Here is a 22,610-nt window from a genome sequence, read left to right on the forward strand (position 1 = left end):
CGAGTAAAATTGGAAAACACTGGTAATTAATTATTCTATAATTTGTAAAACTACTGTGTTAAAAACGACAATTTCAAAAATACAGATTCTAATGGTCAGATATAGATATACAGATACTAAAGATAGGCAGGTACTTGCTTTCAAGCAGAACACAGGGGAAAACAAACTTAGCGGGAGTGTTTACGTGTTCTGCGTAATGACGTACAACGGCCTCGACAATTTCTGTAGTCCTATTCAGCCACTCGGTAACAACCATCGTTTTTCAGACACGTAAACTCTTCAAAAATCCCCAGTGGGGTCACTGCTGATGTATTTAATGTCGTAGAACAAAACGTGACTTATTTCTTAAATTTGTGTCAACCACAGACCTTATTTCGAGCTATTTTCCAAAACCCTATGGAAAAAATGCACTGCTTTTTGAGGAAGGAACCGGAAGTGCTACAAATGCTAACTTACTTCCGGGTTTTACGACGCGTCACTGTGGTTCTCTATTCTCACGTCCAGGAGAGAAGCTTTAAAATGAGACTAAATGGAGTCTCTGAGAAGATTCAAATGGGATACTTTAATTAAAAAAGGCGCGGTAGTGTTACAGACAGAATATTGTTCAGGCAGAAAACAGCTGTGATCTGGCTCTCATGAGCAAGAGAAGAGAGCGAATCCCTCGTCCGTTGCTGTTATATATATTCTCTGCTGGCTCCTCGCCGCCAGCCGGCTCGCCTCGTCTCTAATGTCCGTTGTTGCATTTAAACAGAGGATTGGTACTTTTCACATTCAACATATGCTTAACACGCCTTTTCTCCTCATATTCTCTTTCATCACTTTTCATGTAACACATTCTAAACGCTGTAATCAATCCTCTAAAAAATACAGAAAATACTTCACGGCTGGTTTGCTTTCCGGTCACTCCGGATGTTGTCACATGCTACTCTCGTCTGTAAACAATAGTGTATTCAAATAAACTGTACTTTCATTTAATATTCAGCATGGAAGTATCTCGACATCTGTAGTTGTAGTGTTAAATCAGTAGGTTTCGGTTTTCACCACACCATGTCATTTCGCTACTCAATTCACCTCTTTAGGAAATCGTATATTAGCCACATGCTAAATGCTAACCGTAGATGAAGGATTTTCAGAATAAAAGCTTAACTGCTTGTGCACAAGAATTTCTGTTTTTTCAGTATAAAAGAGCATTTAACTTGACAGTATGTTTAAACTACATTATGCCATAAAACATTGATTTTAATTTCTAACAGTTGCTATATCCTGCACCTCACACCCTGAATTATGTTAATGGTTGCAGCAATAGTTGTTATTTATAATCAATTTTGATCATTCACACATTTCTCTTTTTCTCTAGGTTTTGAATGTGGAGATGCAAACAGTGTACTGAGACTCAAACTACAAGGTACCAATTACTGAAGCACTACAAGTTAAAACACAGCCATTTTGGTCAGAGAAACCCATATCCATGCATATACTATGAATGCCCATGCTCTTTCAAAACATGGAATGCTCTTAAAACACATTTAAGTAGATGTCATGTTGAAGCTTTACCTGTGTTAAGTGCAGAGCTAGTAACATTCACTTGCTATTTATGTCCAGGAAGTGTCTACTCATCTAGTAAAGAGTACTTTTCCCATATCAACACCCACTTGAAGCGCTATGAAACGGTTACTTGTATGTTTGAGAACAGTACAGTATACACTACTTTTAAATCTCATAAGAGCAGGAAGCATGGCACTTGCACAGTGAAAGACTTTAAAGTTGGCGTATTGAAAAATAGTGATGTTCATGAGGATACCTCGTCTGAAGAAATTTGCACTGATCATGCAGAACTTGGCTCTGGTATAGTTGCTCACAATTCATTTGAAACTGGCATAGACAATGAGAACCTGAAAGACACAATTGTAAAAAAATGGGCTTCTCTTCTTTTAAAATTAGAGATTAACTCGCATGTACCAAGCTCAGCACTTGATGAGTTCCTAGAAGAATTGCACTTTATTTTCACCTCTGCAGTAGTCCCCATATCGAACAGTACAGCAGCTGAAGTTTTCAAAAAGTATGACCTTCATGTTGATCAGTTAATAATTGATAAGTTGATCAATGCCATTTCTACCAACAATCCTTTGGTAACCGCAATAGCTAAGGATGGTCCACTAGCTTCAGTTTACAAACGTAAACAATTCTACAAAGAGCACTTTAAGGTTGTGGAACCTGTTGAATATGTACTTGATGCAAGGTCCAAAAAAACATTCCAATATGTTCCCTTACTTCAGTCTCTACAACAACTGCTCAGTCGTAATGATATAGTTGATAAGATTGTTGATAATCACAGAGCCTGCTCTTTAAATCCACAGCAGTATTTGTCTTTTCGGGATGGTGAACATTACAAAAACAATCAGTTTCTTTCAGGTGAAGATTTAAGAATCTCCCTGTGCCTTTATGTAGATGACTTTGAAGTCTGTAATCCTTTGGGAACGTCACGGAAGAAACACAAACTTTGTGCAGTTTACTGGGTTTTAGGTAACTTACATCCAGGCAATAGCTCATCCTTGTCCTGAATTTACCTCGCATTGCTGTGCAAAAGTGACTATGTCAAAGAATTTGGTTATGAGAAAATATTTGAGCCTCTTTTGCATGATCTAGTGATCTTGGAACAGCAAGGGTTGTTTATACCACAACTGGGGTCTTTCATAAAAGGCACAGTTCAGTGTGTTCTTGCTGATAATCTTGGGGCTCACGGGCTAGCTGGGTTTATAGAGAGTTTTTCAGGTAACTATTTCTGTCGATTTGGTACAGCTCAGCATTCGGACACTCAGGCAATAGAAGTAAGAACAGGAGTATTTCAGCGCAGAAACAAAGAAACACATCAGCTTCATGTCACAACAGCTCAGGAAAAATGAGTAAACTGCTGTGGTGTTAAAAGGGCTTGTGTTTTGACTGACAGTCTTTCTCATTTCAATGTTATTAGTGGTTATCCCCCAGACATTATGCACAACCTTTTTGAGGATATAGTTCCGGTTGAACTAGCAAGGTGCATTGCTGTGCTTCTTTCTAAGAAGTTTTTCACTCTTGAGCAAGTCAATAATCTTATTAGATTGTTTCCCTACAAGTGGGGTTACAAGAAAAACCGCCCTCATTTGTTACCAAAAACCTTCCAGCAGAAACAAACAATAGGAGGCAATGCCCACGAAAACTGGTGTCTCCTTAGATTACTTCCTTTGATGGTTGGAAAACTTGTTCCTAATGATGAACCTGCATGGCAGGTGATTTTGGATTTGAAGGATATTGTGGAACTAGTAGTTGCTCCCAGTCATACTGCAGAGTCTATTGCATATTTGGACTGCAAAATCTCAGAACACCGCAACCCAGTCTCATGGCATTTCGTGTTCACCAACACGATTTTTAATCTATTGATTCGTGTTCACCAACACAATTTTCCCCTTTTTTTCGTGTTGCACAGCACGATTTAAAAAGCAATGTATTTCTACTGGTAATGTGTTTCGTGCCTGCAGCACGTCTTTTTCTCCGGTCGGGTCGTGGAAGACCGGAAGCTGTGTGGTTCATAAAAACATGTTCTTACTCAATATCAAGCCACAATTATTGCTTTTATTTTAAATCATATAATTTCGGACTTTTGTTTCCTTTTCTCTGAGGAAAATAAATGGGGCTCAGAGCCTCAGAACACTGAAATCTGTATTTTTAAAATCTTTTTTTCCTTCTAATTTGTTATTCTTTTCAAAATAACACACTGTTATTTACTCACCAATAATACACAATTATCCTTGCTTTTATTTATTGGTTTGATTCCATAATCTCGGGCTTTGTTGGCGTCCTTCAGGAACTGAATTTCAAAATAAAAATAACGGGAAACAGACGTAGGCATTTCGAGCGCTTACCCAAGATCCTCAGCTATGGTTTAAGCTCGCTGATTGGATGTTTTAGCCGCAATGCATGCTGGAATTTGGTGTTTATATGATATGAAATCCGGAAATTTTTTTAAAAGAATAAAATAATACTTAATTCCGAGTGTTCTTGCTTTTCTCTTTGAAAGTCATCACATAACGGCATTTTAATACACGGTCCGGCTGCATTACATATTACAGATCTGCCGTAGTTCTTTATTTATAGAGCCCTGATGAGAAGACCTTTGGAAAAACTGGAAAAAATGCCGCCGAAACTGAATACTTAACGTGGATCATAAATATATCAACAATTAAACAACATCTTCAATTTCTCTTCACACAATACGTCTCCTTGCAGTATCAACCTTAATTCGGCTGACTTTTATATTTGATCTAATTCGTAGATAGGTTATATTTACACCATAACGGTGCACAGCTGATATAAAAGGACTTTGATTTTCTTTGAATATAAGAATGTAAATACTGAGTCTGAAATAGTATATCAATATGCTATAAAATTATGTGAAAACATGTATAAAACTACACATCTTCAGATTTTGTACATAAGTGTCCTACACTGATAATACAAAGTTATTATAGCTGGGTGTACCTTGTGTGCACCGCCTAGTGGTTAAAGCACGTTATTGAATTATTGTTTTTATGTGTTATATTTGATTAAAAAAATATTAAGAGTACATACTTTCATAGGGGGAAAGTAGAAGGTCTGTGATAGAAATATAGAATATAAAAAATCAAGAAGATACTGTAAGTGATCTCTACAATAAAACAGTTTAGTGCCAGATGTACAAAGATATTAATAGGAGGAGGTGCAAAACAGAAAAACGAATTAACCTTTATTTAAACATTAAATAATACTTTAGAGTAAGGTCCTCTTTTAAATAAGAAAAAAACTTTGGGGGTATCTACAGATAAATATTAAGCCTGACAAAGTACTTAACGTCTAATATATTGCTTTCCTGCAATGTTAACTATGTTGAAGCACTTATTTTAACTGATATTATACATATGAATTATACTCTTATGTATGTAGATAGTATAAGAAATGTGCAGAATATGACAGTTTAATGGTGGAGGTACAAACCCATGTTGATAGATGTCTTGTAATGTGCTGTTGAGGAACCTGTGACCCAAGATTTTCATTCATTGCATACACCGTAGTTTTGTATATGATATGTCAATAACCTTTGAAAATCCCGAAATCTTGAAAGGGATGTGCAAAATAGCCATTATACAGTCTTTAATTAACTATTACTAGAGAATAACGAGTAATGAATATACTTTATTACTCGTTTCCATTCATGTCAATTGCAGATAAATGTTTAGTCTTCTCAAGCACCAACTATCAAATATCTCTCCTGATGGTTGGCACTTGGCAATCAGGTTAACCTCTGAATTGTGGAGTAGAATTACAAAGTAACAATGACCTGTCATGTGGGTATATATTAATGCTGCGCATTATGGACACAAGCGATTTTCACCCATTTATTAATCATATGTTTTACATTTGATAACACCAATGTGTTTAATACTGGCAACTTCTAATTGTGGGGAAAACGAAAACGTTCAGTAGAGACGTCCCATGGAACATTTTGCGAAACACAATAGCCAGCATGTGTAGTTCTGGGGGGGGCATTCGATTCCAGTTTTGGATAGTCTGGCGTGGTTTTGTTCCATTTCAAACAGCTGTTTGACGCTCGGCGTAACCTTGGCGCACTGCCACTCCAACATCCAATCCCAGCGCTTGAAGATTAATCACCGGGACTGTAGTCCTAAACGATAGCTGGGGATTACGGGTAGTGTAGTGTCTTCGGCCACCCTAAACTCCTAGAGGCCTACGTCTGTTTCCGGTTATTTTTATTTTGAAATTCAGTTCCTGACGGACACCAAAAAAGCCAGAGATTATGGAATTAAACCAATAAATAAAAGCAAGGATAATTGTGTGTTATTGGTGAGTAAATAACAGTGTGTTATTTTGAAAAGAATAACAAATTAGAAGGAAAAAAAGATTTAAAAATACAGATTTCAATATTCTGAGGCTCTGAACCCCATTTATTTTCCTCACAGACGGAAACAAAAGTCAGAAATTATACGATTTAAAATAAAAGCAATAATTGTGGCTTGATATTGAGTAAGAACATGTTTTTATGAACCACACAGCTTCCGGTCTTCCACGACCCGACCGGAGAAAAAGATGTGCTGCAGGTACGAAACACATTACCAGTTGAAATACATTGCTTTTAAAATCGTGCTGTGCAACACGAAAAAAAGGAGAAAATCGTGTTGGTGAACACGAATCAATAGATTAAAAATCGTGTTGGTGAACACGAAATTCCATGAGACTGGGTTGAACACCGACAACGTTATCAAGAATTCTTTCCCGGTGCAAGGTTGCTGCCAAAACATAATTTTCTGGAACATTATCCAGAAATTATCAAATGTTTTGGCCCACTTGTAGCATTGTGGACCATGCGATTTCAGGCGAAACATAGCTTTTTTAAGCAGATTGTTAGGCACACAAAGAACTTCAGAAACATACCTTTTTCATTGGCAAGTAAACATCAGTTTATGGTGGGCTACAATATGCTCAAACCTGACAATGAAAAGTCTTCCTTGGAGGTTTCAGAAGTCTCAAAGGTCCCCATTGATGTCCTACATGAGGATGTTGTGCATGTTCTTACTCAGAAGTACCCTGAAGTCACAGCTTTAAATCTTTCTCATAGTGTCACCATTAATGGGATTAACTACAAAAAGGGCATGATAGTTGTGCATGGATCATGTGGTGGTCTTCCAGAGTTCTCCGAAATTATTCAGCTATGTATCTTAAAAGATGATTTGAGTCTCATCATCAGAAAATTGGGCTCCTGGTATAGAGATCACTACCGAGCCTACGAGTTGCATCCAACAAGTGACCTGGCATTGGTTAATTTGAAGGAGCTTGCTGACCAGTACCCTTTGGCTGACTACAAAATTGGCTCCATAAGAATGGTGACCTTGAAAAGATTTGTACACGTGACAGGTAATCTGTTATTTTCAATTTAGAAATTATAATGTTCTCATTTATCAATAATCAAGAAAGTATTATCAACAGTTCTGCAAATGTTGATTTCCTAATCTGAAACTCTGCATATACATTATTCTGATCCAACCTTTAACTGTAGTAACAAGAAGAAAAATAAATATTTGCAGGGCAACTTAACGTGTTTGGGGACTAATTAATTGTATGAATACATTGATGTATTGCTAGTGATTGCATGAGCAATTAGTGTGCACAAGACTCCTAATATATAACCTCAATTCTAAGACAGTTGTTCATCTTTTTGTATTTTCAGATTGAATACAAGATGGCGGCAACCATAAGAGTCATTCTTGGACAAGACAACGCATCAAAATTGACTCTTCCCACTGGAATACCAGCTTCGTTAGAGGAATTACAAGGAGAGATACAAAGACACTTTGGCTTGACAGAACAAGTGAGATTGCAGTACAGAGACATTGAATTTGACAATGAGTTCATGAACTTGACGTGTACTTCTGAAATCAGAGACAAAAGCACAGTTAAGGTAATTTACCTACCAAATAGCGCTGGCACTGACACTGGCCCACACCATACTGCTTCACTTCGAGCATTAGAGGACAATTCTTCATTTTCATCAGCAGCAGACACAGAAATATTGTCCTCCCCTGAATCTGCAGCCTCAGGGTCATCCCTTAGATCACAGCCATGGCCCAACATCTTTCCGATACCTCAGTTCAATTATGAGGTAGAGGTTCGGCTACAGATGGCCAGTCATGCTTTTCAGAACTCTGGCACTCTCCTGTCTCCAAGCACCAAACTAAAGTCTGATATTCTAGATGGTTTGGCATCAGAAATTATCAAGTTCAAAGTGTATCCATCAAGTGCAGACTTTGATGATGTGGCCCTGGCTCTGATAAAAAAGCATCCTTGTTTAAAGGAGCAAGGATCTGTGTCTGGTTACTATGGGTGGAAAATTAGCCTAAAATACAAAATGGCCAACTACCGGACCAGGCTGCGGAATAATGGCTGCACAGAGTTGAGCATAAATGCTATGAAAGAAAAGCGTTGTACAACCCAAGGTCCAAACCAGGTGAAGAGGACACGGAAAGCTGAGGTCAATTACTGTCCTGATTATCCTGTAGGCCAGGGGTTTTCAAAGTGTGGGTAGGTGAGCCTCCCCTCAGAGAACATAAGAACAGCCGCGCCCCCCCTCCCAATTATTATTGCTGTTATTATTATTATTATTATTATTATTATTGTTGTTGTTGCTATAATGCAGGGGTATTCAATTGCATTTCAAAGAGGTCCAGTAAGAGAAAATGTAATTAAATGCTCTGTTTTTGCTGTCTACCTTCCGCCATTTGAAATTACTCCGACTGTTTCTCTCCTCTTGTCTCGTCTCTGTGGGTGTGTGTTTGAATCTATCGTGCTGACTGCACTGATTTGATTGGCTGAGTAGCGTCACCTCCTTAAAACATTAAACAATAACTTTTTAAAACCTTTTTATTTTTATGTTTTAAACATATTGTATAAAACTCCCCCACTACTTGGAATATTCCTTGCACCCCTCTAGAATAAGCCCGAATGGTCTCAACCATATTGCATCAGTAACGTGCACTTGTTATTATAACAAGATCGCAAGGACACTGGTAGCGATCGGAAAATTGAGTGTTGTTCAGTTTGTGTGTTGTGGAACATGCGTGTCCGTGCATGAAAATATACCACACACCCAATTACAATTGCATGTTCAATTCACTACCCTGGAAGTTGATACAGTTGTTAAAGTTGGAACAGCCTGTGAACAGCCGTTCTTCCTTGCATGTCAGTCGCCGACACCTTCTTACAGAGGACAGGCACATCTAGCTGCAGCACGACCCGTATATTTCCGCACGCCGTGTTCTCAAGACATATTTTTTTTTAACATTTTCAACATGGTGGATAAATCCTTATATGCTCCCGGCAACACACTGAACGTCAACTTTGCCTCCTTATTACACTCACCCCTACTTTAGTGGGAACAATGAGTCTGCGTCTTTGATGCACACAGGAATAAACGCAGATCATCCTCTGGCTGCAGCCTTTACCGGTACTTGCTTTTGATCAAAGTCAATGCGGAAAACCTGCACTCACACAGGTAGGTGGAGGGGAAGGGAATGAGCGCTTTTACAGCCTTTTTGGCGAGGTGGGGGAACTCGGTCTCCACAGACAGCCACAAGTGGGCAAGTGTCACTTTACTCGTCTTTTTCTCGTTCTTTTGTGTCTCACGCTGCGCCTCCCCTGAAGCTCTCTGGCGCCCCCCAGGGGAGGCGCGCCTCACACTTTGGAAACCGCTGCTGTAGGCGAAACCAAAGACAGCCTTGAAGAAGAAAGACAAGCACTTTTAATCGAGGTGAAAAAGAAGAACAGTCAGCTGATCAAAACTAAAATGGTAAAAACCTTTTCCTATAGACGACAGGAAATCCTTCAGGATATGCCATTCATCACAGAGTTCGGAGAGAGATGGCCAGCTCTGTTTTCAGAGAGCGAGGAGATTTTTTAAATATTTAAATGTTTGTATAAGAGAAGAACCTCAGCTGAAATTCTTTGTCTGGTTTACACCAGTAGATGAACTCCTGTCCTTTCTGCTATGACACTTGATGGATATTATTATAGATGCAACAGCTTTAAACAACACATTTTAACCTGTATCACAATGTGTTGCAGGTAAACGCAGAATTCACCCGCATCACCACCGTCCCGCTGCTGTCTACCTTCATGTCGCAACTGGATCGCCATTCAGCTCAGCTGATGAAGGTTTTTAAAAAGAAGGGGGGAACAGCAGGATGCAATTTGGGCCTGATCATGGCAGCCATGGACAAGGTATGTAGTTGTATTAAATGGTGTAGTTTGGGCACTGCAACACCACATTCTCTTTATCTCTCTCTCTTGTTGTCCCTCTCATATAAATATATTTTAACCTCTGACCCCCTTTCTTTGACTTTCCAAAAATCAGCACACAAGCATAATCAGTATTCTTGTGTGAAGATTTTCCCACGACGGGACTGTGTCCTTAAAGCACTCTGCATTTACCTGAATGAAAGTTCCGAGAACTTCATAAAGGAATATTTGGTAAGTTGAAACATAGCCAAACACATCATTATTAACTTTTATTTAGGTAAATCATAACACAATAATACATGATAATGTCATTTTCCATGTATAAATCAACTGCATGAAACACCTAGTTTTGAAATCCTTTGCTTATTTAAAATAAGATGTACCTTTTATTATTAATCCCGTGGGAAAATTCAGGAGTTTAAATTATATACAGGTAGTAATTGTCAAAACAAACTGTTAAAACAGAAAATGAATTAAATGAACATATATCAATTTTTGAATCCGGATTGTTAAATATATTTGCATTTTTGTGTGCAGTTACTAATGCCGGTTAAAGCCGTTGTGCAAACAGTACAGGTTTTATGTGCTTCTGCGACATAGTGACCTCCCTTTGTCGTGCAAGTAAAATCTTGCACTTATATTTTCTAGGGCTCCAACACATTTAACATGATTGGCTAAGTGGTGGGACATATCTAAGCTGTTGACCAATTACAACAGAGCCACCAAGCTAACCAATCAGAGCTTTTTGAACATTAAAGCATGGAGACATGTCACAGTAGAGACACTACATACTGATATACACCTGGGGCCGTATTCACAAAGCATTTTATCTTACCGCTAGGAGTGCTCCTAACTCGCGCTAAAACATTTTACGTAGGAGTTTTTTCTTAAAAGTTATTCACAAAGCCGCTGAGACCTACTCATACTAAGGATAAATCACTAAGAGTGACGCGCCGTTGCTATGGATTACGTCAATTCTCGTGCATGAGTTTAGAAGCATTTAGTACGGTGATTGTTTGTTCAGAGCAGGCGGTCTCGGTGAAACTCATCCGCAACATCCCACAAACGAGCCCACTAAATCACCGAAAAACAAGGAAATAGCCTAGGCTAGAAATGTATTGCTATCAAATAGTTATGGACAGTGCAGCTAGCAGAATACACGCATGATGACAAGTTTGTGCAGACCACGATAATGACGTTGTATATGCACGTTAAAGAGAGAGAGCAAACAATAAAAATACGTAAATTGCATTAAATCAAGGAGGCAATTAAAAGCACCCTGCAAACTATTATCCAATGAGCATATTTCTAGCACTTAAACACTTTCAATAACAGCCCATACCGCCGTTCAAGTCCCCCTATCATGATGAATGAAAACAATCTGCGTGTTGATGGAATGTACTTTCTTTCTATTGACGAACACGTCCTCATCTTTTGATGGCGCAATTATTTTTATGTGCGACCCGTCAATAGCACCGACCACACCGGGCATACCTGCAATTGCAATGAAGTTGGCTTTGATCCTGTGTAGTTGTTGATTATCCAAAGGAAACCGGATAAACTGTTGGATGATATGTGGTCTAGAGAGCGCGTTGATGGTTTGGTTTATGGCATGGCTGACTGATGGTTGCGATATTCCTAAATCGTCGGTATTGCAAAGTTGCATTTTCCCTGTTGCTAAATATCGTAGTGTTGCCAAACATTTTATTTCCGGACTAATCGGGTTATTCCTGTTAGTCGGGGATGTTATTGCATCCCGCACTAATTCCACAACAAGTTTGATACCCTCACGATTTAGCTCTTGATCAATTCACAGTCTTCCATTGTCTCCAAAACATTTCGTCTCGCAGCCATTTTCAGATTCTTTGTGAATAGGTCTTACTGAGTTAGGAGTCCTCTCGAGGACTTTTAAGCTCTCCTAAACTTAGGTGCTACTTTTAGGCCTAAAATACTTTGTGAATTGCTCTTAGTGAATAAAATTAGGAGTCCTAAATTTAAGACTGACACGCCCATTATGTTTAGGAGTTTCTCCTAAATTCGCCAGTTAGGAGCTACTTTTAGCCCTAAGATCCTTTGTGAATACGGCCCCTGAACATCAGCAGGAGAGGACTCTTTAAAGTAGAGGCACTACATAATAATTTGAACCTGAACATTTGCATAATATGTCCTCTTTAAATTAAAAGCAAAAATAACTACTTAAATCATTGAATTTGTTTTTTATTCAAAGTGTTTGCTGCTACTTTGGTTATATTGTTCATGTACATTTACAACTACATGTATTTATTTACAATGGATCCAGTGGCGGCTGGTGGAAAATATCTTTGGTGGGGCTGTTGATATAGTGAGTAAAAAAAGTTTTTGGGGAGAAATGACCCCTTAAATTGGGACTTCTGGTGATGTTCTGGCCCCATAAAATCGTGGTTCTAGGGCCAGGAACAACCAGGCTGAGTCGGGCTGAGTATGCTAAACTAACTGCGGTCAAGCCAGCCTCCACTCGGGAAAACCTAGTCAAGCCAGCCCTCACGTGATATTGCGGTGCGCGAATATCCTATGCATTACGGTAGAGTAAAAAAAAAAAATCCTCCCTCTGTGTTTAGATGAGAATAAAACAAAAACTGTCAAGTATCAAAGACTCATTTCACTTCAGGGTGATAGCAGGACATCCCATCTAGTCACTCAGAAAAAATCAGGACATTCTGATGTAGAGTTTCAAAATAAAAGACCTTTGAAATCTCTATTGCATGAGTTATCATCCATGTTTTTAGATGAGAATAAAACAAAAACTGTCCAGTATCAAAGACTCATCTCACTCCAGGGTGATAGCAAGACACCCCATGTCGTCACTCAGAAAAAATCAGGACATTCTGATGTACAGTTTTAAGATAAAAGACCTTTGAAGTCTCATATATGAGCTATCATCCCTGTCCCCAAAGGTATTTTATTTTGAAACTCTACATCAGAATGTCCTGATTTTTTCTGAGTGACTACATGGGGTGTCTTGCTATCACTCTGGAGTGAGATGGATCTATGATACTGGACAGTTTTGTTTTATTCTCATCTAAAAACAGGGATGATAGCTCATATATGAGACTCCAAAGGTCTTTTATTTTGAAACTGTACATCAGAATGTCCTGATTTTTTCTGAGTGACTAGATGGGGTGTCCTGCTATCAACCTGGAGTGAGATGGATCTATGATACTGGACATTTTTTGTTTTATTCTCATCTAAAAACATGGATGATAACTCATGCAATAGAGATTTCAAAGGTCTTTTATTTTGATACTCTACATCAGAATGTCCTGATTTTTTCTGAGTGACTAGATGGGATGTCCTGCTATCACCCTGAAGTGAAATGAGTCTTTGATACTTGACAGTTTTTGTTTTATTCTCATCTAAACACAGAGGGAGGATTTTTTTTTTACTCTACCGTAATGCATAGGATATTCGCGCACCGCAATATCACGTGAGGGCTGGCTTCACTAGTTTTTTCCAAGTGGAGGCTGGCTTGACCGCAGTCTAAACAAGAGAGAGAATCGCTGTCAAGGGGGCTACAACTACAACAAGATGAACATATTTGACCGTGATTTAATTGTAATACACGTTTCAAAATGATGCCGAAGTAACAACATACTGATACCGGATAGTAAAAACCATGAATTAAGGCGTTGACAAGTCTGCAGACAGACGGCAGGCGAAAAACCTTTTAAAATGCGTGTTTTCTAATGGAGATTTGGCTAAGCTAACATTGTAAATGCTCCGACCGTCCACACTCACAACAACGGCCTAAACAGACATAAATAAACCAGCGACTGTATTCGCCATGACACAGACAGTATGTGGTTTGTACTTGTTTAACTTTTGTCTAGTTTCTGAACAGATATGAAGAGCTGTGAGCTCTGAATGCTAAGAGCTAACGGCTGTGTTGTTTTTCTGGGGAGCTCATTGAAGATGACGTCACGGCTCCGCCTACACTGCGTTACTATAGATCAGTGGCTCCCAACCTTTTTCAATTCAGGGCCCACTTAAGAATCTAAAAAGATTTGCGGCCCACATTCAACCATAAACAATACGGAGGCTAAATAAAGCACTTTTTATTTTAATTAGAAAAGGGGCTGGCCATCAGTAACAAACAGACATGTGTATTACACGGTTTAGATCAGGGGTGCCCAACCAGTCGATCGCGAGATGTGTCTAAAAATAGAACAACAATATTCTGTTTTATCGTTAATGTCCTATAACATAATCTTCCTGTGCTAGAATAATGCACTTGGACGCATCAAAGCTTTGTGATTGGCCGGCGTGACCCCATGTGTCAGGGCGGGGCTGGTGGGCAGTCCAAACTAGTTCGCTGACGTTGTCCGTGTGAACAGGAGTGACAGTCCGCACACACACAAGACCGCAAGTATGGCGGTAGCAAAAAAGCCCAAAATATATAATTTTTACTCCGAGTGGGAGGATGATTATGTTTGTATCTATTCCAATTCAAAGTCCATCTGTCTCATCTGCAATGCGAGCGTGGCTTTATCGAAGAAGGGTAATTTAGGAGCGGCATTTCAAAACAGTGCACAAACGCTACGAGACGGAATTCCCTCCTAATTCTGCCCTACACTCCCAAAAGGGGAGGGGCCTGAAAGGACAGCTAAATGCACAGCAGTCCATTTTCACCAGGCCCAACAACAAGAGCAAGGCTGCTACCATAGCATCTTATCGTGTCAGTCACGTTCTTGCAAAACACATGAAGTCTTTCAAAGACGGCGAAGTTGTGAAAGAAGCATTCATGGAGGCTGCCGACACGCTTTTGGGGGACAGTAAAAACAGTAGCATTTCAACAGGTTTTTGATATAATAAAAACTCAAGTTAGATACCGTTATTAATCAGCTGTAAGTTTTAGTTGTTTATACTTATTCATTATAATGATTGTACAAAATGGTATAAGAATGCAAACTTAAATGGATTATAGCCTATTATCAATTCAGGTTAAGAAACTAGTGTTGCTTGCATCCTATTTTAAAGGCATTTCTTTTTTTACTCTACTAAAATGCAACAAAAAAAGGGTTTGATTCTATTAATTTTGTCTTTCGTATTGCACTTTGGCAGCAGATTCCTGTGTAGCTTCAGATCTGAGCTGTCTTATTAGTAAGCCTCATTTATACTTTTGTAGCAACACTATTTTTAAATAATGGCAATGAAAGAGTTCAGAGTCTTTTCTTTTTTCCTGTGTCATATGTGGCAGCACTGTTCAATGTTTCTTGAACACATTACCCACTGTAGTATGTGACGTGAGAATAAACTCCAACTCTGTATCAACTACACTGTTGTGTAACTTCAGTTAAATACTTGTATGTGTGTAGATTAGAAAGAGGTCAGATAAAGGATCTGCAGTATTTTATGAAATATTCATCGTACAAAGGTCAGTTTTATACAAGTAGAAATGTGTATTTAACCTGTGGTAGGCTGTCTATTTGGACTGGTAGATCTCGGCAGACTGGCAAATTTAAGTTAAGATAAGATAAGTTGAACCTTTATTAATCCTGAGGGGAAATTCAGTTGTACAAAAAGTAGCTCTCGGTTCAAAAAAGGTTGGGCACCCCTGGTTTAGATGAATACTCAATTCTGATTGGTCAATTTAGAACATGTGACACATTGTTAATCCAGTAGAAAAACCGTTGACAAGGAATGTAATGACCGTTGCTAAGTAGGGTTGCCAGAAACTGACCATGATCAAAATCGAAGTTTACAGTAAAACAAACTGTTGGTGTGACCAATGGCCATTTACAATTATTAATACTATTACTATTATTAGCATTAGTCTATATTTTGGTTGAAATTAAGCCAGAAAAAGAAAAAAAAAACATAAATAATAATAAAATAGATATAAATAAAATAGATTTTTTTAAATAATATTCGATTATGGAGACTGTAACGAATATTCGAATAATCGAATAATCACTGGCATCCCTATTGCTAAGGAGGATCAAGAAAGAGAAAGGAAAAGGGGTTTTAAAAAAAATATCGTAATAATTAAATGTTTCCACACAAATCATGTTTTGCAAATTATTTGGTGGCCCACTTGCAATGCCTTCGCGGACCACTAGGGGGCCGCGGCCCACAGGTTGGGAACCGCTGCTATAGATAGATACTACCCCAGTTCCTCACGAGTCTAAAAAACAACTCAAGTCAACGCACGTAAGCAACGTGGGCGCCAACGTGGGCGCCAACGTGAGCGCTCTCGTGACCAAAATATTTGACGGTGCTGATTGGCTGAAATTATGTTTCGGCGGCACAGTTTACTTTTGAGACTTTTGCAATGTGCTGGTTGCTGCTGTTTGGCTCGGGGGCAGCGCCCCGTAATGATAAACTAATGCCAAGGGCAAAACCAGGCAGGAAACATGTGACTTATCAGTAACTTTAGACATCGTAACACAATTTTAAACAAGATTTTATTGTAGATTATACATTTTACTGATAACAATTGTATGATATTTACCTTGTTCATTAAAAATAAAAAATATAAAATATATATATTTTTGAAATATATATATATTTTTTAAAAATCTTTTTAATTTAATTTTTTTTTAAATATTTTTTTTTGTATGTGGGAAGAGGTGGGGCGGCGCCTCTAGCGCCCCTATGGGCCGGCCGCCACTGAATGGATCCAATAAAAGGATTTGTGTGTCAGGGCTAGTTCTCATACTGATAATCATGAATACTATGTTCTAATCCCACTTTAGGATGTTGAATTTGCAAAGACACCAATGGAGCCAATGGTATTGGGACTCTATCTCGTGAAACACGAAGGAGCAGAGCCCGGGGAACCACTTGCGGATGTTGGCGTCATTATCGAGGGTGTTGGAGTGCTGCGAGATCTGAAGTACTTGGCAAATGGATGGGCAGTACTGCTTGGACTGATTTACAGCCTCATTCTGAGCTACCCCAAGGAAATGAAACAAACATTTGAATTCATTCAAAAAGTTTTGATGGGGTTGGATGGCAACAGACTGTCAACCAAGGTGCAGGTTCTGAAAAACCGATTACAAGAGTAATCCCAAGGACAGCAATCATACCATCGGAATAAATAGTTTAAAAAATCAGGGCTTTGTTGTCCGCAGCTGAACAGCCAGCATACCACACAGAGATGGAGTATGACAGCAAGTTCTCGATGGTCGCCCGATAGAAGGACACCAGCAGCTTCTTGTTCAGTCTGTTCCTCCGAAGCACCCTCATGAAGTGTAGTCGCTGCTGGGCCTTCTTAACTGCTGAAGTTACTTGTTACTTGTTCATGTGTATAAAAGGCTTCTCAACACTGTTAAATTCAGCAGCTGTTTTTAGGCAAAGAGTTTCAAAGTATTAATATTTATGTACCTACCACCAAAAAGGCTGTTGGAGTTAATTGTTTTTTGTTGTTAAATTGTTGTGTCTAAAATGAAAATGTGGGCCTTCTTAACTGCTGAAGTTACTTGTTACTTGTTCATGTGTATAAAAGGCTTCTCATCACTGTTAAATTCAGCAGCTGTTTTTAGGCAAAGAGTTTCAAAGTATTAATATTTATGTACCTACCACCAAAAGGCTGTTGGAGTTAAGTGTTTTTTTGTTGTTGAATTGTTGTGGCAAATGTTGTGTCTAAAATGAAAATGTTAAATAAAGTGAGGAATTAAAAATACTGAGTTGTAGTCATTTGAATTACTTATAAGCAATTTGGATTGAATTATGTTAAGTGCAAAAAACACAATCCTACAACATAAATGGAACTAATTTGTCTTAAGTAACTATAACCTAACTGTGTTAGGTAAATCAATGTAAACTTTAAGCAAATACAACATAATTGTGTTAAGTAAAAACAACAATTTAAGTAAATTCAACATAACTGTGTTAAGCAAATACAACATAATTGTGTTAAGTAAAAACAACAATTTAAGTAAATTCAACATAACTGTGTTAAGCAAATACAACATAACTGTATGATGTAGCATTTAATTAAGATGCTTTGGTAATATTTACTTAAATGCAAGAAGTAATTATTAGTTTACTAATCTGTTTCCTATTTAATTAGCCTTGTTACGTGTAACCGGTTGACATAACTAGATTAAGTAAATCTAACATTTATTTTCTTTGAGTGCAAACCGATGGAAAAACCCCACAGCAAAATAGAAAAGATGGTCATAACATGACCCGGTGTAGTGCACCGCCTACCAGATCAGCAGGGGGGCCGTTACGCTTACTAATACGTCACACATTGGCTGTACGGCAACCCAAGAGGACATTTTACATGGCCAAATTCCGCAAAGAATATTAAAAAATAACAATCAACATTAATCTGAACGAGGGAGGTGATTTATTATCATTACAACGTAATTTCCCGATCATTTAAATATGAATATGGTGAGATACATTCTTTGAAAAAGGGAGAAATGGATTTAACTCCTGTTTGACAATAACTGTGAATTTATTTCCTTTTATTTCAAATTAGAAATCAAATGTGATCATACACAACGCAGTTTTTAAAGATATACATTTTTCAACACAGAATCATTTACCAAATTACACCATATCCAATCATTTTACCAGTCAGAAAATGCTATCTATTCATTGCAGTTATTGTTTATTGAATTAAATTACAATGAGCTCAACATAATTATGTAGAGTACAAGTTCACAGCCATGAAAATGTTATTTGCATGTCATTTTATTTATGAGTATGGAATTATAACACTGGAGTTTGATATTATTTACTATAACTTGATCATTCTATTTCAGTTTGTGGGCCACAGCCAGTTTATGGTAGCAGCACGTTAACAGCTTCATCCTGTGAACGTGTGTACTGTCTGTTCAAAAAACTGCAGGAACACAGACAAAAACATAACCCCCTTCACATCTCAACTATTGTAAATGTTACGGGTCCCCGATGTGACCACAGTAGCAGTGATGATAACTGTATTAAGCAGGTGAAACAGGAGCTGTTGACAGGAAGTTGTTGTTACTATGGAAACAACATGACGGTATCTGATATCTTCTACATATGAAGACGGAGAAAGTAAAGAATACAGTTTATGTTTAAATGTTAGCACTCCCCGAAGAGGCACAAGCTCTTACGTTTAGTCTGGAGTTTCAATAAATTCTAAATCATCAGTAAAGTCGACCATATTTCGGAGGGATATGCTACATATTAACTTTCAATTTTATGCATTTCAGTTCTTCAATAACATTACTTAATTAACACTTCCCTTTCCTGACACAGTTTCACTAACATACATTCACTGTCAATTTTTTTTTTTTAATATTCTTTGCGGAATTTGGCCGTGTAAAATGTCCTCTTGGGTTGCCGTACAGCCAATGCATGACGTCATTAGTAAGCGCAACGGACCCCGTGCTGTTCTGGTAGGCCATGCAGATATGGTACCTACACCGGCGCGATGGGCTTAGATATGTCTCATAATTATTTGTGTGAAGATAAAAATAATTAGTCTGTAAATATGTGATTTGTAAATGTAAAAACACCATCCACAAATGCATTTAAAAGATTTGCAAACTCACAAATACATTTGCAAATGTAAAACGGTTCTGCAAATACGCAGAACAATTTTACAAATAAAAAAAAGATCTTTGAATATCTCTTTAACATTTACAACTTTTGATCAGGCATTTGTGAATCCATTTTGTATTTGTCGACCAAAAATGTGCTTGTGGATCTCACATTTCTGCTTGTGGATCTCAAATCTCTGCTCGTGGATCTCAAATCTCTGCTTGTGGATCGTCTTTTTACACACACAGAGTTTTGAGACAAATTTGCCGCCGGAATCAGTATTATCGGCCAATACCAATCGCCGATCCGATCGAGTGGGCGGGGCCCATGGGGATCTTCCATTTAAGGGGGACCCAGGGGCGTCAGCTGACCCAATACTATACAGGGGCACAACAGGGGCACAGAAAAAAAAAATGTTTTGCAGTTATTTCTTTGAAAAAAGCATGGGCACAGATAATTAATGCAAGCACGCGAGCAAACATTTTTTTGCACTTATTTATTATAATAAAGTGTCATAAATAAATAGTACAATCAGATTGTTATTTTCTGCATCATTAAATATCTAGCCTACCTGAACCAAACTGAATTGAATTGGCCTACTTGTGAACTTAACTGTATACAGTATCTCTAAATCACTAACTGATGATGGCAAAAGAGGCACAATGAATCTTCATGAAATACCTGTCAGCAAACATGGACTTGAAAACTGAAAACTGAAAGAGAACCCCCCATCCTATGATGGTGTGATGGTGACTATCCTATGAGGTGTGTACATGGTCAGAGAGATGGGAGAGGTCTATGTTCATTTTTTTTAAAGTAAACTGTAACGTCTCGGTTTCAGTTTTGCAAAGCTATCAATCAATTGACAGTGGCTTAACTTGGAGAGTGCTCCTCTCTCAACAGACATGATGGCAAGATGGTGGAGTCTGTCTTGCCCCATTGTGCTTCTTAACCACGTGTGGAGGCGTCTCAGCACGCTGAATGTACGTTCACAAGTGCAGCTGGACACTGGAATGGTCAGAGATATCTGAATGACCTGTGTCAATGTTGGGAACATGACATGATCCAGCAAACTGAAAAGACATTGCATGTCAGTGATTGGAAGGCTTTCCTGCTTTCTGGCCAGATAGTTTTTAGCCACCAGCACTTCCTCTTGCTTTAGATCCACATTATAATGATCTGCCAGACCTCTGAGGTCCTCCTCACAGAGAAAGTTGCTAGATCCTGGATTACAGGCCTGAACACCTTTTAGAACTGTGCTGTTGAGAGATGAAAAACGCTGCTCCATCTCAGCAACCATCCTGTCAAGGCAAGGTAGATACACTGCGGTTCTCAACTTCTCGGCATTCCCTAGGTCACTCGCTGCCCCACAACTAGACTCGACTACATACTCCTCCATGCGTCTCTGCTTCTGCCTTTGTCTTGGTACAGCACATGACTCAGGGATTTGGTGTGTTTCGCACAAGGCCTTTGCGCGGTCATAAACCTCAGCTGCTTTGTCATCAGTGCGCATTTCTTGTAGAGTGGCGCACACAGCGCATTTGAACTCCTCAGCTTTTGCCAGGTCCACAGTTTCACTTTGTAGGTATTTTGTAGACTTTCTGTCACAGACAAAAAAGTCTTGAACATCATCAATAGATAAACTGTGGAGAACCTTGCAAGGTTGGCATGCAGACCCACAGCCGTAGGGTTGCTGATATTGGACAGGCACGTGAGAACTGCTGGGAAATTCTCTATCATAGCGTTGATAGACCTCAGCTGGCAAGACCATCGGGTCTTGGACAGCTGTACAAGCTCAGAAGCTTGTAAGCCAAGCTGTTTCTGAGTCTCCTTAAACTTGTCATGGTTCACAAGGGAGCCAGAAAAGAATGTATAGACATTCTGCAGGAGGTCAAATAACTTCCTGGCCTCTGGTATGGCCAGACATGTGGAACAGAGCACTAAATTCAATTGATGTGCATAGCAGTGCACATAAATGGCCATGGGATGGTTCTCTCGGAACTTTGCTTGGACCCCTCCAACAGCCCCACTCATGACTGAGGCGCCATCATAAGCCTGTGCAACCACCTTCACATGGTCTATGCCATTCAACCTTAGCTGTTGTTCAATGGCAGTTGTAATGGACTCCGCGTCAAAACCCTTCAAATCTACCATAGCTAGTAAATGTTCTTGCACACTCCCCCCAGCAACATATCGGACACACACAGCTAGCTGCTCAGTGCTGCCATCTCTTGCTTCGTCAGCCATCACTGAAAACATTCCAGCCTCCTTAATGTCTTTACTGATAGCTTTTGTTATCTCCTGGGCACAGCACTGAATTACTTCATTTTGTGATGAAGGTGACAAGTATGTAGTGTGTGATGGTGCTGAATATGTCTGAAGGAAAGGGTCGAACTCTTTCAAGAGGTTCATGCATTCCAGAAAGTTCCCCTGGTTGTCGCTGGACATGCCCTCATCATGGCCACGGAATGGGATATTTTGTTTTCCCAAAAACTTGGTAACAGCCACAACCCGGCTGAGGTACTCCCGTCTCTCTTTTATTTCATGCTCACTGGCAGAATCCAAATGGTCGACAACACTGCCATGAGCCTCACTGGCTTTATAACTACACCAAGACTGCATGCTTGCCTTATGTGCTGGTGATTTCTCATGCTCTCTATAGACATCCAGAGCTTTTTTCCAATTTTGAAAGCCAGTGTTTACAAAGGTGTCATTCTTCAAATGTTTCCCAAATATTCTACAGGGAAAACAAAACGCTGCATCTTTAGCCTTGGAATATTCCAGCCATGTAAAGCTTTCAAACCAGTTGGCGTTAAATGATCGATTCTTTGCACCAAAGTTGTGCTGGGGATATTTTGACAACTTAACTTGGTTTGGGCCAGACTCCTTTCCCCCAAGATCACTTGTATGTCCCTCAAGATTGTGGACACTGCTTTTTTCTCTTGCCCCCAGTCTAATGTTCTCTGCCACTGTGGCAACTGTTTTCTCAGTCTCATCTCTGGGGTGTGATCTCTCCGGCCTGTCTGTCTCTTGTTGTCCTTCCTTCTCTCTCTGCCTTTCCCCTGCCTCAACCAGCTCAATCTCTTCTGCCCTCTGACTCTCCTGTCTGGTGCAACGTACAAAAAAATCATATGCTCAATAGTTACCTCAGATAACCATTAAAAGTTCAAATAACATTCATCACATCTATAAGTAGGGACATTTACAGTAGCTAACTACATTGTCAGCTGAGTCTCACTCTCACCTGTCAGTGTCATCTCTCAGTGTCATCC

The 22,610-nt window shown here is 39.1% G+C and overlaps 1 protein-coding gene across 6 annotated transcripts; it reads left to right on the plus strand.

Annotated features, from left to right (window-relative positions):
- The first annotated feature begins 452 nt into the window (after window positions 1-452).
- LOC307020590 (uncharacterized protein) lies at window positions 453-17,464 on the plus strand. 6 transcript variants are annotated; one of them, XR_013802940.1, is made up of 7 exons: window positions 453-758; window positions 1,358-1,405; window positions 6,797-6,942; window positions 7,256-7,396; window positions 9,646-9,801; window positions 9,935-10,050; window positions 16,551-17,464. XR_013802940.1 is itself a non-coding variant. In XM_079652053.1 (5 exons), exons 3-5 carry the CDS (start codon window positions 7,268-7,270, stop codon window positions 16,860-16,862), a joined length of 687 nt encoding a protein of 228 aa, XP_079508179.1. In that variant the 5' UTR covers window positions 473-1,405; window positions 6,797-6,942; window positions 7,256-7,267; the 3' UTR covers window positions 16,863-17,464. The 6 variants fall into 6 exon arrangements, 2 of the variants coding, with proteins under 2 accessions (XP_079508179.1, XP_079508180.1); XR_013802942.1 differs by lacking the exon at window positions 6,797-6,942 and having other exon boundaries at window positions 626-758; window positions 16,551-17,463; XR_013802943.1 differs by lacking the exon at window positions 453-758 and having other exon boundaries at window positions 1,344-1,405; window positions 7,256-7,486.
- The last annotated feature ends 5,146 nt before the right edge of the window (window positions 17,465-22,610 follow it).

Source organism: Notothenia rossii, assembly GCF_949606895.1.
Source record: "Notothenia rossii genome assembly, chromosome: 9".
Taxonomy (NCBI): domain Eukaryota; kingdom Metazoa; phylum Chordata; class Actinopteri; order Perciformes; family Nototheniidae; genus Notothenia; species Notothenia rossii.

Coding starts and splice junctions, on each gene's coding strand:
- LOC307020590 (XM_079652053.1), top strand. CDS start 7,268: ATGGCGGCAACCATAAGAGTCATTCTTGGACAAGACAACGCATCAAAA. Junction 7,487..9,645: donor GAGACAAAAGCACAGTTAAG/GTAATTTACCTA, acceptor AATGTGTTGCAG/GTAAACGCAGAATTCACCCG. Junction 9,802..16,550: donor TCATGGCAGCCATGGACAAG/GTATGTAGTTGT, acceptor ATCCCACTTTAG/GATGTTGAATTTGCAAAGAC.